General features: G+C 43.8%; 1 protein-coding gene across 1 annotated transcript; it reads left to right on the forward strand.

Annotated features, from left to right (window-relative positions):
* The first annotated feature begins 1483 nt into the window (after window positions 1–1483).
* LOC110494001 (anoctamin-10-like) lies at window positions 1484–17075 on the forward strand. Its single transcript, XM_036953388.1, has 13 exons — window positions 1484–1661; window positions 4216–4421; window positions 4747–4920; window positions 6103–6243; window positions 7006–7125; window positions 10627–11259; window positions 11520–11575; window positions 13629–13703; window positions 13928–14092; window positions 14940–15131; window positions 15366–15503; window positions 15937–16053; window positions 16162–17075. The coding sequence occupies exons 2-13, from the start codon at window positions 4223–4225 to the stop codon at window positions 16168–16170; spliced, it is 2019 nt and encodes a 672-aa protein (XP_036809283.1). The 5' UTR covers window positions 1484–1661; window positions 4216–4222; the 3' UTR covers window positions 16171–17075.
* Window positions 17076–17415: the final 340 nt, after the last annotated feature.

A 17415-nucleotide genomic window follows, 5' to 3' on the forward strand; every position in this document is an offset into this window, starting at 1 on the left:
ACATGGCTTTGGACAAAATACCCCCTATGGCTATCCAACTCGATGCATTCTCCCTTCACAGAGGACAGGACAGTAGAGTCAGGGAAATTGAGAGGGGGAGGGGTGTGCCTCTTCATCAACAATAAACGGTGGTCTGACTCGATCTCAGTCATAGCCTCGACCCATTGTTCGCTCGTCTTGGAATACCTAGTAGTCCAATGCCGACCATTCTACCTCCCAAGGAAGTGTTCAGCTGTTATTGTGAATGTTGTATACATTCCACCGCAGGTCAAGAGATATAACAAGCTGGCAATTACCGAACTGTAGGAAGCCATAAACAAGCAGGAAAACCTACATCTGAAGCTGTCTTCCTTGCCGCTGCCGATTTTGATTCTGCATCATTAAGACACATGATGCCCATCTTCCATCAACACGTCCCATCGCCACTAGGGGGATAGAGTCCTAGACTACTGTTACTCTACCCACAAGTAAGCATACAATACCCTCCCTTGTCCGCCATTGGTCAAATCAGATCATGACTCCATACTCCTGCTTCCTGTTTACAAGTAAACACTTGTTTACAAGCAGATGTTATCCCCATGGTGAAGATTCGCTGCCTCCTCAATTAACCCTGATTAACACAGAGGTTGAAGCTAAGCTAAAGGAAAGGGCTACCACACACAGGGCCATCACAGGCAACCTTGAGGAACAAGTACAATAATTCTCCCTACGACCTCCGCAGAGCCATCAAATGAGCAAAAGGACAATATACGAATAAAGTAGATTCATATTACACAGGGTACGATGCCGTCGCATGTGGCAGGTGCTACAGTCCATTACGGATTAGACCCAGCCATGATCTGCCCAACGATGCCTCTCTACCTAGACGAACTCAACATATTTTATGCATGCTTCAACAGTAACAACACCGTACAGGGGGTGAGGTACCCCACCGAAACAGAGGACTGGGTGATCTCGCTCTCCGAGGCCGACATGAGTAAGGTCTTTCATCTGGTCAACACTCACAAGGTCGCGGGGCCAGATGGTATTCTAGGGCGCTCTCAAAGCATGCACATTTCAGCTGGCAGGTATATATTGTACATTGTAATTTTCAACCTCTCCTTGTCCCAGTCTGTAATTCCCACCTTTTAAGATGACTATCATCATTCCCAGTGGTGTAAGTAAAACTATTTTTAAGTACTACTAAAGTAGTTTTTGGGGGTATCTGTACTTCACTTTACTCTTTATATTTTTGACTACTTTTACTTCACTACATTCCTAAAGAGAATAACTTACTTTCTACTCCATACATTTTCCCTTACACCCAAAAGTAATACAATTGTGCCATCTGGTTTGCTTAATATAAGCAATTTGAAATGATTTTGCAATTACATTAACTTTTGATACTTAAGTATATTTAAAACCAAATAGTTTTAAGTAATATTTTACAGGGTGACTTTCACTTTTACTTTTAGGTATCTTGAATGTATTGTGAGTGGACCAAGTATTTTGTCTGTTGCTCTAAAGCGGAAAGGTGGAATAAACAAGTTGGGAGCAAGTTTTGTCATTTGTCAAGTTCTCTGTTGAGGTATCTTTTCTTCTCCCACATGCCCACACAACCAAGCAAGATCTCACAAAAGGATAACACAAATCTTCTTCTTTGCAGGAATTAGGAAAACAAGGTGAGTAACCTTTAACTATAGCATAAATTACGGGTGTGTCACCATCTTAACTATACGTTCGTGGAGAGCTCATTTCTGGTGGTGGTGAGAATCAGTGTTTGCCATTCCCGTGAGGTAGTCCGTTCCTTTCTTCTGTCGTCTGTCAGGTAAGTCTCCTTTTTCCAATGGTTTCCTCTGGTTCCTCTGGTTCTCCTGTATCTTATGTAGGAGGAAGAGAATATTTGGTTAGTGCCGCTAGGTGTGCTTAATTGCCTCTGATCTCAGTACTCACGTGCTAGGCTGGGATACTCAGTGGACACAGCCTGCCTCCTGGTGGTCTTTCCACAGTATCTTAACTTTTACTCAAGTATGACGTTCTGGTACTTTTTACACTACTGATCATTCTTCTTCCCAAGAACTGGACCACCTTGTAAATCAAATGCTTACTTACAAGCCCTTAACCAACAATACAGTTCAAAGAATAGAGTTAAGATAATTAAAAACATGATCAAATTAAAGTTTATTTGTCACTGAATACAACAGGTGTAGACCATACAGTGAAATGCTTACTTACAGGCTCTAACCAATAGTGCAAAAAAGGTATTAGGTGAACAATAGGTAGGTAAAGAAATAAAACAACAGTAAAAAGACAGGTTATATGCATTAGCGAGGCTATAGAAGTAGCGAGGCTACATACAGACACCGGTTAGTCAGGCTGATTGAGGAAGTATGTACATGTAGATATGGTTAAAGGGACTATGCATATATGATGAACAGAGAGTAGCAGTAGCGTAAAAGAGGGGTTGGCGGGTGGTGGGTGGGACACAATGCGGATAGCCCGGTTAGCCAATGTGCGGAGGCACTGGTTTGTGGTATAGTTAAAGTGACTATGCATATATGATTAACAGAGAGTGGCAGCAGCATAAAAAGAGGGGTTGGGGGGGGCACACAATGCAAATAGTCTGGGTAGCCATTTGATTACCTGTTCAGGAGTCTCATGGCTTGGGGGTAAAAACTGCTGAGAAGCCTTTTTGTCCTAGACTTGGCACTCCGATACTGCTTGCCATGCGGTAGCAGAGAGAACAGTCTATGACTGGGGTGGCTGGGGTCTTTGACCATTTTTAGGGCCTTCCTCTGACACTGCCTGGTGTAGAGGTCCTGGATGGTAGGCAGCTTAGCCCCAGTGATGTAGTGCCTTGCGGTCAGAGGCCGAGCAGTTGCCGTACCATGTTGCAGCTGTAAAACCTTTTGAGGATCTCAGGACCCATGCCAAATCTTTTTAGTTTTCTGAGGGGCAATAGGCTTTGTTGTGTCCTCTTCATGACTGTCTTGGTGTATTTGGATCATTCTAGTTTGTTGTTGATGTGGACACCAAGGAACTTGAAGCTCTCAACCTGCTCCACTAAAGCCCCGTCGATGAGAGTGGGGGCGTGCTCGGTCCTCCTTTTCCTGTAGTCCACGATAATCTCCCTAGTCTTGGTTACGTTGAGGGATAGGCTGTTATTCTGGCACCACCCAGCCAGCTCTACTGTACCTATCTATCTATACTTTACTTTTCTTTTCTTTACTGTACTGTACTCTACTTTTCTTTACTGTACTGTAATGTACTGTACTCTGCTGTGCTGTGCTCTATTGTACTGTACTGTGTTGTATGGTGCTGTCCAAACTTGTGAAACATAGATGTCTATGTTTGGGGGAAAAAATCAAGGCTGGTCAAGACCAAATCGGAACCAATTTTAGATGTCGATGTTTGGGCCAACGTCCGTGGACATTTAGATCAAGGCCGGTCTGTGCTTAGTGGGCTGTTACCCTCTCCTCTCCGCATCACATGCAAATGGGACTGCTCTCTAACCTGTAGCCACAGCCTTCTATGGCCATTTGAGATCTCCATGTAAGTCGTTGATGGATTGATTGATTGAGTTTTTAAAAAACATAGGGGACATTCACATAAAAAAACTTGACAGGAATATTACAAAATCCTCAATACTGGTCCTCCCTTGCCGATATTGTGTCACGGCTGCTGAAATAGCTCTCAAAAGCCACTACACATCGACAGTGGTTAGGAACTAGTCCCTTAGCCTTCTCTGCCATCCCCGACCACCGCGTGCATTTGTTGTTCAAATAGCCAGCTAGCTAGCTATCAAGCCAAACAAGTAGACCTTTCATCTCAGTCCTGCATCTCTATAAGTCAAGACAACCAGATGCTGGTGAACAAAACCCAAAGCAATCAAAACCCTGTATGACCCCCATGTCATTTCAGCATTGGTAGGAAGAAGTTTAGTCCAAATTGGATGTTGGGTACTATATTTACTGAATATTATATAAATCCTATAATTTAAAATGGCCAATTTAGGTGCAATTTATTAGCTTAATTTCTCAGATCAAATTATATTTCAACCAAATAATAATGTCTAACTGCAGAAACCATTTTAGAACACTCAGATGGTGGGTGTCGGATCCTCTTTGTTGTGCCTTTTTGTTGTTGTTGTTGGAACGACCCATGTAATGTGTGTCTTACAGAGTTTGTAACAGATACAGTAAAACTCCTTGTCCTCCTCACACTGCCTCTCCACAGGGACGTGATGATGTCGCTGGAGGATAAAGGCTCTGTCCAGACACAGACTAAGGTCCTGTCCCAGGGCTGCTGGACGCAGGTCAGCTGTCCCTGCTGTGTGTCTAAGCAGGTGGAGCCCCTGGTCCTCATCCAGCTGTCAGACAGCGTCCAGCCTGTCACTAAGAGGTGGCTCATCTCCCTGATTGAAGCTTCAAAGAGACATGGAGGTGAGAGGTCAGGTCAGATAGAGTCAGCAGCAGATCAGAGGCCTGACTGTTCTTCAGTCTGTGTTGCTTGTTTTGTTCCAGCCGAGTGCTATTAACACATCTGATTCAACTGATTCACCTGGGCTTGATGATTCGTTTATTAGTTGAGTCTCTAGTTTCAAAGTAGTCAGCTAACATCAGGTTAATCCTGATGAAATGTTGCACAATACAACTGCAGGGGCAATCTGTGTATCTTAGTTTATTAGCTGAATTAAGTGTCAATAATTCACTCACTGCAGTAGAGGCAGGAGTACTGTAGTTGACCCTCTCCTCCTCCCTGGACTAGGAGCAGCATTGCTGGCCCACCCTGGAGAGGATGAGTGTGGAAATGTGATTGTGGTGTCTGCTCCTCGCTGCACCCTTCTCAGAGCCACGGAGGATCTGGGTCTGTGTAAGAAATACCGCAATGAAGAGATGGCTTCTTTCTCCTACCACGACAGAGACAACTTCACCAATGTTGGTAAGAATGTTGGTAATAGTGGGGGAAGAGTAGAGGGATATTAAAGGTAATAGCAGTTACAAGTTGTAACAGATCTTCAGCACCCAATACACCTTCTGTAGGAATATAATCAACAAAATACACATTCACTGTTGTAATAGTGTGGTAATATAGACAAAATTACATATTAAATGTAATATACAGTACCAGTCAAAATTTTGGACACACCTACTCATTCAAGGTTTTTCATTTATTGTTCTACATTTAATGTTCTACATTGTAGAATAATAGTGAAGACATCAAAACTATGAAATAACACACAAGGAATCATGTAGTAAGCAAGACAAAAGTGTTAAACTAATCAAATATATATTTTTGATTTTAGATTCTTCAAAGTAGCCACCCTTTGCCTTTGACAGCATCACTCTCTCTAAACCAGCTTCACGAGGAATGTTTTTCCAATATCCTTGAAGCAGTTCCCACATATGCTGAGCACTTGTTGGCTGCTTTTCCTTCACTCTGCGGTCCGACTCATCCTAAACCATCTCAATTTTGTTGATGTCGGGTGATTGTGATTGGTCAAATAGTCCTTACACAGCCTGGAGGTGTGTTTTGGGTCATTGTCCTGTTGAAAACAAATGATAGTCCCACTAAGTGCAAACCAGATTGGCATAGTCATGCTGGATAAGTGTGCCTAGAATTCTAAATGACAGTTCATAACATTTTCCGGATTGACTGACCTTCATGTTTTAAAGTAATGATGGATTGTCGTTTCTCTTTGCTTATTTGAGCTGATCTTGCCATAATATGGATTTGGTCTTTTACCAAATAGGGCTATCTTCTGTATACCACCCCTACCTTGTCACACAACACAGGAAACAGGAAAGAAATTCCACAAATGAACCTTTAACAAGGCACATCTGTTAATTGAAATGCATTCCAGGTGACTACCTCATGAAGCTGGTTGAGAGAATGCCAAGAGTGTGCAAAGCTGTCATCAAGGCAAAGGGTGGCTACTTTGAAGAATCTCAAATATAAAATGTATTTAGATTTGTTAAACACTTTTTTGGTTACTACATGATTCCATATGTGTTATTTAATAGTTTTGATGTCTTCACTATTATTCTACAATGTATGTGTCCAAACTTTTGACTGGTCCTGTATATGACAGTCTTGATTGACGCCTGTTCTCTGTGTTACCAGATGACATGCAGGAGTTCCTGACGCTAGCGGAGCGTCAGTACATAGTCAAGAATGAGCTGGACTCTCTACAGGCCCAGAAGAAGCAGAGAATCCCTGGAGTCCCAGAGGCTCCGGGGGTCCTGGAGGCCTGGGAAAACATCTGTGAGACTTTACGTGTGTGTGTGTGCGTGTGTGCGTGTGTGTGTGTGTGTGTGTGTGTGTGTGTGTGTGTGTGTGTGTGTGTGTGTGTGTGTGTGTGTGTGTGTGTGTGTGGGTATGTGAATAGAGTGATGTAAAGGGGGATGTTGGGTGATTCCTTCAAAACTAGAACAAATAAGGAACAAGATTTGGGGGATTTTCCTTTGGAGAAAGTATTGTTTACATATATTTGACATTTGTATCTTTAAACATACTTGAGAAATAATTAATTGAAGTTAGAATATTTGTGGACTTACCCAAGCCTCCTTTAAGACTGTAATGGTGTGCTACAAATCAAAAGTTGGTGTCATATGAAGCTTTACCGCTTGCACGGTAATATGAGTAGTATTTTAATTTCAATAACACATTGTTTACATACATTAATGAACATTGAATAATATAAACATGAAAAATGAAAGAATACAATTTGGCACATCTGTCAATATATTGCTTGTGCACATGTGTGCCATTTGCTAACCTCTGCATGTTCTGTCTTCTATGTCATGATCTAAGCTGTTCTGCAGCAGAGCAGAGCACCACCTCTGGCTCATCATTTCAGTGCTCTCTCCGGTCCTCTCTCACTGCTCTGTGATCTGCACTGTCCCTTACGTATGCTGCCAAGCTTCTGGCTATGTTACCCCTGGTTACCCGTCTGTATGTGTAATAATGGTAGAGGTATTGTACAGTTCCCTGATGTTGCCCATCCGTCCTGTCTCTGTACTGTAGGTCAGAAGCTGGTGAGGGCAGGAGTGATAAAGGACATCTTCCCTCTACATGACCAGCAGAGACTGAATGACCTCGGCAGAAGGTGGTACTCTAAGAAGCAGATATGGAGACAGCCTCTCGGTAAACAACATACAGTAAACACACACACAAAAAAGTGACATACTTTTTTAAGAGTGAGCAATCTAGCTGTGTTTTGATTTCCCACTTCCTCAGGTGCTGAATAATACACTCTTAGAAAAAAGGGTTCCAAAAGGGTTATTTGGCTGTCCCCATTGGGATCCATGTAGAACACTCTGGGAAAAGTGTTCTACATGGAACACAATAGGGTTCTTCCTGGAATCAAAAAGGGTTCTCCTATCGGGACAGGAAAAGAACCGCTATAGGTTCTAGATAAAACCTTTTTTTCCGAAGTGTGTATAGGCTCTAGGCCACGAATTCCAGGATCCAGTTGCAGAGGGAAGTGTTAAGTCCCAGGGTCCTTAGCTTAGTGATGAGCTTTGAGGGCACTATCGTGTTGACCGCTGAGCTGTAGTCAAGGAATAGCATTCTCTCATAGGTGTTCCTTTTGTCCAGGTGGGAAAGGGCAGTGTGGAGTGCAATAAAGATTGCATCAACTGTGGATCTGTTGGTGCGGTATTCAAATTGGTGAGGGTCTAAGGTTTCAGGGATAATGGTATTGATGTGAGCCATGACCAGCCTTTCAAAGCACGTCACGGCTACAGACGTGAGTGCCACGGGTTGGTAGTCATTTAGGCAGGTTACCTTAGTGTTCCTGGACACAGCGACTATGGTGGTCTGCTTGAAACATGTTGGTGAAGACACTTGCCAGTTGGTCAGTGCATGCTCGGAGTACACGTTCTGGTAATCCGTCTGGCCTTGTGAATGTTGACCTGTTTCATGGTCTTACTCACATCGGCTATGGAGAGCGTGGTTACACAGTCATCCGGACAGCTGATGCTCTCATGCATGTGTCAGTGTTACTTGCCTCGAAGCGAACATAGAAGTTATTTAGCTCATCTGGTTGGCTCGTGTCACTGGGCATCTCTCGGCTGTGCTTCCCTTTGTAGTCTGTAATAGTTTGCCAGCCCTGCCACATCCGACGAGCTTCGGAGCCGGTGTAGTACGATTCAATCATAGTCCTGTATTGATGCCTTGCCTGTTTGATTGTTCGTCGGAGGGCGTAATGGGATTCTTATAAGCTTCCGGGTTAGAGTCCTGTTCCGTGGAAGCGACAGCTCTACCCTTTAGCTCAGTGCGGATGTTGCCTTTAATCGATGGCGTCTGGTTGGGGTATGTACAGTGGGGAGAGCAAGTATTTGATACACTGCCGATTTTGCAGGTTTTCCAACTTACAAAGCATGTAGAGGTCTGTAATTTTTATCATAGGTACACTTCAACTGTGAGAGAAGGAATCTAAAACAAAAATCCAGAAAATCACATTGTATGATTTTTAAGTAATTCATTTGCATTTTATTGAATGACATAAGTATTTGATACGTCAGAAAAGCAGAACTTAATATTTGGTACAGAAACCTTTGTTTGCAATTACAGAGATCATATGTTTCCTGTAGTTCTTGACCAGGTTTGCACACACTGCAACGGGGATTTTGGCCCACTCCTCCATACAGACCTTCTCCAGATCCTTCAGGTTTCGGGGCTGTCGCTGGGCAATACGGACTTTCAGCTCCCTCCAAAGATTTTCTATTGGGTTCAGGTCAGGAGACTGGCTAGGCCACTCCAGGACCTTGAGATGCTTCTTACGGAGCCACTCCTTAGTTGCCCTGGCTGTGTGTTTCAGGTCGTTGTCATGCTGGAAGACCCAGCCACGACCCATCTTCAATGCTCTTACTGAGGGAAGGAGGTTGTTAGCCAAAATCTTGCGAGAAATTGCCCCATCCATCCTCCCCTCAATACGGTGCAGTCGTCCTGTCCACTTTGCAGAAAAGCATCCCCAAAGAATAATGTTTCCACCTCCATGCTTCACGGTTAGGATGGTGTTCTTGGGTGTTGTACTCATCCTTCTTCTTCCTCCAAACACGGCGAGTGGAGTTTAGACCAAAAAGCTCAATTTTTGTCTCATCAGACCACATGACCTTCTCCCATTCCTCCTCTGGATCATCCAGATGGTCATTGGCAAACTTCAGAAGGGGCTGGAGATGCGCTGGCTTGAGCAGGGGGACCTTGCGTGTGCTGCAGGATTTTAATCCATGACGGCGTAGTGTGTTACTAATGGTTTTCTTTGAAACTGTGGTCCCAGCTCTCTTCAGGTCACTGGCCAGGTCCTGCCGTGTAGTTCTGGGCTGATCCCTCACCTTCCTCATAATCATTGATGCCCCACGAGGTGAGATCTTGCATGGAGCCCCAGACCGAGGGTGATTGACCGTCATCTTGAACTTCTTCCATTTTCTAATCATTGCGGCAACAGTTGTTGCCTTCTCACCAAGCTGCTTGCTTATTGTCCTGTAGCCCATCCCAGCCTTGTGCGGGTCTACAATTTTATCCCTGATGTCCTTACACAGCTCTCTGGTCTTGGCCATTGTGGAGAGGTTGGAGTCTGTTTGATTGAGTGTGTGGACAGGTGTCTTTTATACAGGCAACGAGTTCAAACATGTGCAGTTAATACAGGTAATGAGTGGAGAACAGGAGGGCTTCTTTCTGGTTGGTAGGTGATCAAATACTTATGTCATGCAATAAAATGCAAATTAATTACTTAAAAATCATACAATGTGATTTTACGGATTTTTGTTTTAGATTCCGTCTCTCACAGTTGAAGTGTACCTATGATAAAAAGATTACAGACCTCGACATGCTTTGTAAGTAGGAAAACCTGCAAAATCGGCAATGTATCAAATACTTGTTCTCCCCACTGTACGTACAGTCACTGTAGGGACGACGTCATCAATGCACTTATTGATGAAGCCAGTGACTGATGTGATGTACTCCTCAATACCATCGGAAGATTCCCGGAACATATTCCAGTCTGTGCTAGCAAAACATTCGTGTAGCTTAGCAACTTTGTCATCTGACCACATCTTTATTGACTGAGTCACTGGTGCTTCCTACTTTAGTTTTTGCTTGTAAGCAGGAATCAGGAGGATAGAGTTATAGTCAGATTTGCCAAATGGAGGGAGAGGGAGAGCTTTGTAAACGTCTGTGTGTGGACTATAGGTGATCTATAGTTTTTTTTCCTACGGATGCACATTTAACATGCTGGTAAAGATGAGGTAAAACGGATTAAAAGTCCCCGGCCACTAGGAGTGCCGCCTCTGGATGGGCGTTTTCCTTTTTGCTTATGGCCGTATACAGCTCATTGAGTATGGTCTTAGTGCCAGCATCGGTTTGTGGAAATCATGCATTTTCTGGATATGTTCGATGAAATAGCTTACTGTTATAATCATCGGCTACCATCTCAGATGTCTTACTTGGCACTGACAAAAAAAAATCCAGAGCCCTGCTGCTAATGTAAAGTAACTGTCCATTTATTTTGGGGGGTTTATCGTTGTATTTGTTGTTTTCGAGCGAAATAGTGACATTTATCGCGATAGGACTTTTTGTCTATATCGCCATGCTCTGGCACCACCACAAACATTTACCAATTTTGATCGCTCTCTTCCTGTGCAGATGCAATCCAGTCATACTTTGGAGGCACCATGGCGTTTTACTTCAGCTTTCTGCAATTCTACACCTGGGCCCTGATTCCCCCTGCCTTCCTGGGCCTTGTCCTGACCTTTCCGCTGCCTGGAGGTGGTGGGGTGGTGAAGGAGCAGGCCAGGAAGGGGGTGATGGAGGAGGAAGATTATGGCCTCTCAGTCAGCGGTCACATGGTACAGGCTGTATTCAGCATGCTGTGGTCCACGGTGTTCATCGAGTTCTGGAAGCGCCGGAGCTCCTCCCTCTCCCACCGCTGGGGCACATGGCACCTGACCGAGCGCTTCGCTGAGCCCCGCCCTGGCTTCCATGGCACCCTGGGGATCAACCCTGTGACAGGCCGTCTGGAGCCCCTGTTCCCGGAGTGGCAGAGGCAGCTGCGTGTGGGCCTGGTGTCGTTTCCCCTAGTGGGGCTGTTCCTGGGACTGGTGGTGCTGGGAATGACAGGCCTCTACCACGGAGAGGCCCTGGTACAGGGCTTCCATCAGGACAGCGGCTCCCTGTTCTCTGGAGTTCTGCTCTACATGCCCTCCATAGCCCATACAGTCTACACCACCATATTAAAGAATGTGTACCACGCTGTGGCCATGCAACTTACCAAGTGGGGTGAGAGAGGGCACTAGGCAATGGGGAGGGAGATGAGTTAGATAGGGAAGAGATGATAGAAGGGGTTAGAGAAGAGGGAGAGAGAAAATAAGTGTGAGGTTGATGAATAATTGCAGTAGGGGGTAGAATGTTTGGAAGCACAGAGCTAAGTTCACCAAAGAACAGAGAGTCATAGAATAATAGAGAATGCAATTGGATGCAAGGTGTCACAGTTTGTGTGTGATAAGTCCACTGAAAATCAGTCTGATTTCCCCTCATAGAAAACCACAGAGAGGAGTCCTCCTTCCAGAACCATCATATCACCAAAGTCCTCCTGGTCAGTCCCAGTCGTCCTCTCCCATCTGACAGTATATTCTCCTCTTCCCCCCTCTCCTCTGGTCGCCCCTTTCTCTACTGTATATATACAGTGCATACGGAAAGTATTCAGATTCCTTCACTTTTGTTACGCTACAGCCTTATTCTAAAATTTATGAAATATTTTTTTCCCTCATCAATCTACATCCAATACCCTATAATGACAAAGCAAAAACAGGTTTTTAGAATAAAAAAACTGAAAAATCACATTTACATAAGTATTCAGACCCTTTACTCAGTACTTTGTTGAAGCACCGTTGGCAGCGATTACAGCCTGGAGTCTTCTTGGGTACAACGCTACAAGCTTGGCAAACCTATATTTGGGGAGCTTCTCCCATTCTTTTCTGCAGATCCTCTCAAACTCTGTCAGGTTGGATGGGGAGCGTTGCTGCTCAGCTATTTTCAGGTCACTCCAGAGATGATGGTTGGCATTCAGGCAAAAGAGTTCAATCTTGGTTTCATCAGACCAGAGAATCTTGCTTCTCATTTTCTGAGAGTCTTTAGGTGCCTTTTGGCAAACTACAAGCGGGCTGTCATGTGCATTTTACTGGGGAGTGGCTTCCGTCTGGCCACTCTACCATAAAGGCCTGATTGGTGTAGTGCTGCAGAGATGGTTGTCCTTCTGGAAGGTTCTCCCATCTCCACAGAGGAACTCTAGAGCTTTATCAAAGTGACCATCGGGTTCTTGGTCACCTTCCTGACCAAGGCCCTTTTCCCCAGAATGCTCAGAATGGCCGGGAGGCCAAAGGTCTTGGTGGTTCCAAATTTCTTCCATTTAAGAATGATGGAGGCCACTGTGTTCTTAGTGACCTTCAATGCTGCAGACATTTTCCCAGATCTTTGCCTCGACACAATCCTGTCTTGGAGTTTTACGGACAATTCCTTCGACCTCGTGGCTTGGTTTTTGCTGTCAACTGTGGGACCTTATATAGACAGATGTGTTTCCACATGTCCAATCAATTGAATTTACCACAGGTGGACTCCAATCAAGTTGTAGAAACATCTCAAGGATGATCAATGGAAACAGGATACACCTGATCACAATTTTGAGTCTCATAGCAAAGGGTCATAGCCAAATTAATTGTTTTTTTTATTTTTAATACATTTGCAAAAATAAAAAATAAATATAGGTTTTTGCTTTGTCATTATGAGGTATTGTGTGTAGATTGATGAGGATATTTTTTTTATGTAATCCATTTTAGAATAAGGCTGTAAAGTAACAAAATGTGGAAAAAGTCAAGGGATGTATTCTAAATGTATTCTGATACAGGTAGGTGTACACTCACATAACACAGTTTCTGTCGAACCCTTCAAGGTCTGTGTTGCAAGGCTGCCATGATTTAAACTGCTGGCTGGCGGCAATAATGTAATTGTTTAGTTATTAAAGTTGGAAATTCAAACATTGCAGATTGTACAACAGGATACTAATCAACAACCAATTGATAAAAAATAAGAAATAATACTGTGCTGTATAGCCTTACTGAACCTGCATAACATGAGCTTACACATACTGTCACGTTCTGACCATAGTTCTTGTGTGTTTTCCTTGTTTTAGTGTTGGTCAGGACGTGAGCTGGGTGGGCATTCTATATTGTGTGTCTAGTTTGTCTGTTTCTGTGTGTGGCCTGTTATGGTTCTCAATCAGAGGCAGGTGTTAGTCAGTGTCTCTGATTGGGAACCATATTTAGGTAGCTTGTTTTGTGTTGGAGTTTTGTGGGTGATTGTTTCCTGTCTTTGTGTTTTCTGCACCAGTTAGGACTGTTTCGGTTTTCACGTTTATTGTTTTGTATTTCTGTTCATGTTGAGTTACCTTATTAAAATAACATGAACTCTAACCACGCTGCCTTTTGGTCCGCCTCTCCTTCCCAGGAAGAAAGCCGTTACACATACATAACATGAGCCGTCTTTGTGCACTCTCCCAGCTTGGATAGAAAGTTGTTGTGCATAAAACTAGTCTATTAATGCCAAATAATACTGTCAAATAATATGCCAAAATCTCCCTTTCTCATTTTCAGTTTACTTTCTTCAACAACTTTGCTGTGCTCTTCCACATTGCCTTTTACAAACAGGACCTACCACTGCTACGCAAGGTAAGAGATTTCAGCTGGGCAGCACTGCTTGTCTATGGCAGGAGGAAAAGTTATACAATGTGGAAATACCTCATTTTAAATGGTAGATCTAAAATATATTTTCTTGCACTCTGCAACAGAACAGATCATGTTCTCTCTGTGCACTGTGCGTCATAATTGATCCCAGACAGTGTGTGTGTATGCAGTATGCAACTATGTTTGTTTTTGTCGATTTGTGCACACAGAGGCTTGCCTCTCTGCTAATTCTGAACCAGCTGGTGAACCAGTGTACAGAGGTGGTGGTGCCGTTTATAGTCGACCGCTTCCTCAGTGCTCCCCAGAAGAAAAAGCAGGAGGACGACCTAGAGATGGACAAACTCAGAGCCCAGAGAAGACTTCCCCCTTTTCCAGTAAGTCCATGTAAAATGTTATTTTTTATTTTTATTTTTTCTCTCCATTGTGCTCGCCTGCCTTGGTTTCTTTGCATCTGTGCCTTAGGGGGTGGAATCAAGGTTGGGTGTATATGTGTAACGGTTCTCATATGCTTGGCCAACAAAGGACACAATGCTGTTTAGATTTTTAACAACATGACTACAGAGGAGCACTCATCTTATAAACTCCATCTGATGGCCATACACGTGTACAGTAACATAACAATGTTCCATAACAGTATGAGAGCCCGTACCTGCAGACACACACACACACTTTAGAGCAACTGCCTATCCGTCATGAAATCTGAGAGTCATGAAATAAAAATACATTTACTCTTCACAGGGTGACTAACCTCCTTAGCAAGGAATGTACAGGGCAGACGCTAGCTAACCTTTAGCGTTCAGCAATGTGCTAACTTTGTAAAATGACAATAATATTGTAAATACAGGACACAACTGTGACACGATCACATAACATGGGGATTATAAAACAGCATCGTTTAAAGCTTAACAGACATTAGATATCATGTTATAAGTGAAAACGCTGGGTGCAGCATGGATCCCGATACATACCTCCAAAGATTAGGAACTCTTTGGTTGGATCCTGGGTGATCATAGGCACATGCATACACAGAGATGCAGTTGCACAAATAGCACGGCCAGTGGCTCCACAACTACACATACATATACATAACCTAGCTGCTTAATTATGGCAAAACTCATACAACCACGAATGTCTATTTCAACCCTATAATATTTGTATGTCGTATGTTAGGGGTCTCTTTGTTTTGGTGATTAACTTATTGTGTCTGTGGCTACGTTTCAGGGCCTGTTTGCGGAGTACATTGAGTTGCTGGTGAAGTTTGGATATTTGAGTCTGTTCTCCTGTGTATACCCGCTCACTGCCGTCCTCCTGCTCCTCAACAACATCACAGAGATCCCAGGGGATGCCTACAAGATTTGTAAACTGTTCCGCAAGCCATTCTCTGCCCCTGTGTCCAATATGGGGGTGTGGCAGGTCAGGAGGGTTTTGGGCAATATGAGAATTTGAACAAACAGAGGTCATTATTAATGCAGACAGGAATGTGTTATGAAGCTAAATCTGGTAAATAAATAAATGTGAGCAACATGTAGTGGTCAATGTTATTTCCTAATCAATGCCCATCGATGTCACTATGCACATGTCTGTATTTGCTCCTGTCCTTGTATGTACCTGTAACCATATTACTGTATGCCTGTGTGTATGTTTCAGACAGCGTTTGAGGTTCTGCGCTTTGTCTCAATCATGTCTAACTGCTGGCTGCTACTGCTGTCCCCTCACGTCCAGGAGTTCTGTCTGGAGGGAGGGATCAGCGGCAAGAACATCATACTGGTCGCCATCCTGGTGGAGGTACGGTATGAGGGAGGGGAGTTAGGTTTGGGGAGCCATCCTGGTACAGTACGAGGGAGGGGAGTTAGGTTTGGGGAGCCATCCTGGTGCGGTACGAGGGAGGGGAGTTAGGTTTGGGGAGCCATCCTGGTGCGGTACGAGGGAGAGGAGTTAGGTTTGGGGAGCCATCCTGGTCGAGGTACAGTATCTTGTTCATAACAATTGTCTTATTTACAGAATGTTAGTGTCATCATCTGCCCAACCAACATAGGTGAGGGTAGCCTAGTGGTTAAGAGCATTGGGCCAGTAACCGACAGGTTGCTGGGCTGAATCCCCGAGCGGACTAGGTGAAAAATCTGCCGATGTGCCCTTGAGCAAGGCACGTAACCCTAATTGCTCCTGTAAGTTGCTCTGGATAAGAGCATCTGCTAAATGACTAAAATGTGTTTGTTAGCATGTCCTGATCCTGGTCAAGATGATTCTAGCCTTTATGATCCCAGATGAGCCTGACTGGGTCAGAATCAAGAGGGAACAGATAGAGTTTAACTCTATGCAAGCTCTAGGGAAGCAGGTAAGAATGATCTAATCAAGAATAATCACTAATAATATAGAACATCCCTGCCAGTTACTGGAATAACCTGGCATCTGACAATCAAACATCTCCTTTTGACTCCTACAGAAGCTATGAAGCCCCTGTGGGAGAGTGAGTGTCCTGTTGCTCTTCAAGTGGTGGTCTGGACTAGGGAGCTCATTAGAATTAGCTGCCATAACGAGGGCGGACAGGAGCATATAAAGACACGTCTGTTTGGCCTGTGAACCTAAACCCTGGAGCCAGCCAGTCTGAGAAGCTCTCTCAGTATCTCCCTCTGAAGGACTCCCTCTCCAGTCATAAATACATTCCAGAAAGGAAACACCAAATATTCGTTTAACCATTTATTAGAGAATATTAACAGTACAATAGGTCTTGGCAATAGGCTCTGCTCCGTCAGGGTAGCTCACTGTCAGAGCAAAGCATCAATACATAACAAAATAACTACAGGCAGTGAGCAAGGTTTACTATACCAATCCACCTTCAGGAAGGAAAACAGAACTAAACAGGTGGAGGTTGGGGGGGTGGTGGTGGGTAGCAAGAAAAACAAATGCATACTAGCAGTAGCAGCAAACGGCAGCAGAGGATGTGTGAGCAGAACCTGGTCATCTTAAATAGACTGCCATATTAAGGTAGGAAGTGTTGTTAGCATCTGGTTGGTGCAGTCTCAGCTGATGCAGAAACCAAGGTTTTCCTTCTGAACCTGCTTTGCTTTATGTCTCATGTCATGGAAGATACAAGAGGCGGGGGTCTGGGACTGAAGGCAAACCAAATGAAGAGCTAGGAGCGTTAATTGTGTTAATGCAGTATTGCATCTTCAGCTTAAGGTGTCTGAGATTTCTAAAATACTGGGTAGCTTTGGACTTTGTGTGGCACATACTATGCAAGTATCTAATTTGCTCTAATCACACAAGTGCTGTATCATTAAAAAATATATTCTCCACAGTGGTTTATGTACTTTCACCTCATGAGTGTTACATTGTACGCTTCAGACACATTATAAACCTACGATCACATGATACATTTTACTGGAATATTTTACAATGTTAAAAAACAATGATTAATGATCTTGATGTTGGAATATATATTGTATTCATATTGTAACAGGCTCAAGGGTGTGGGGTTTCCACGTCAACAAGTTCAATAACAAAACACAAACCAGTAGCACAACTAGAATGCAAATGGGGAGTTGATTAGGGATTTTTGTACACTGGGGAAAGGGGGAGGGGGTTCACAAACTATTTCACAGTCCACAAACTGGTCTCGTTGTCCGTTCCATTCTCCAGGGGTAATCCTAAAACTCAGGTCCTCAGCCAATCCAGTTCAGTACACAAGGGGGGTAAT

This window comes from Oncorhynchus mykiss, chromosome 2 (genome assembly GCF_013265735.2).
Source record: "Oncorhynchus mykiss isolate Arlee chromosome 2, USDA_OmykA_1.1, whole genome shotgun sequence".
Lineage (NCBI taxonomy): Eukaryota > Metazoa > Chordata > Actinopteri > Salmoniformes > Salmonidae > Oncorhynchus > Oncorhynchus mykiss.

Coding starts and splice junctions, on each gene's coding strand:
- LOC110494001 (XM_036953388.1), top strand. CDS start 4,223: ATGATGTCGCTGGAGGATAAAGGCTCTGTCCAGACACAGACTAAGGTC. Junction 15,132..15,365: donor CCAATATGGGGGTGTGGCAG/GTCAGGAGGGTT, acceptor TGTATGTTTCAG/ACAGCGTTTGAGGTTCTGCG. Junction 15,504..15,936: donor TGGTCGCCATCCTGGTGGAG/GTACGGTATGAG, acceptor TGTGTTTGTTAG/CATGTCCTGATCCTGGTCAA.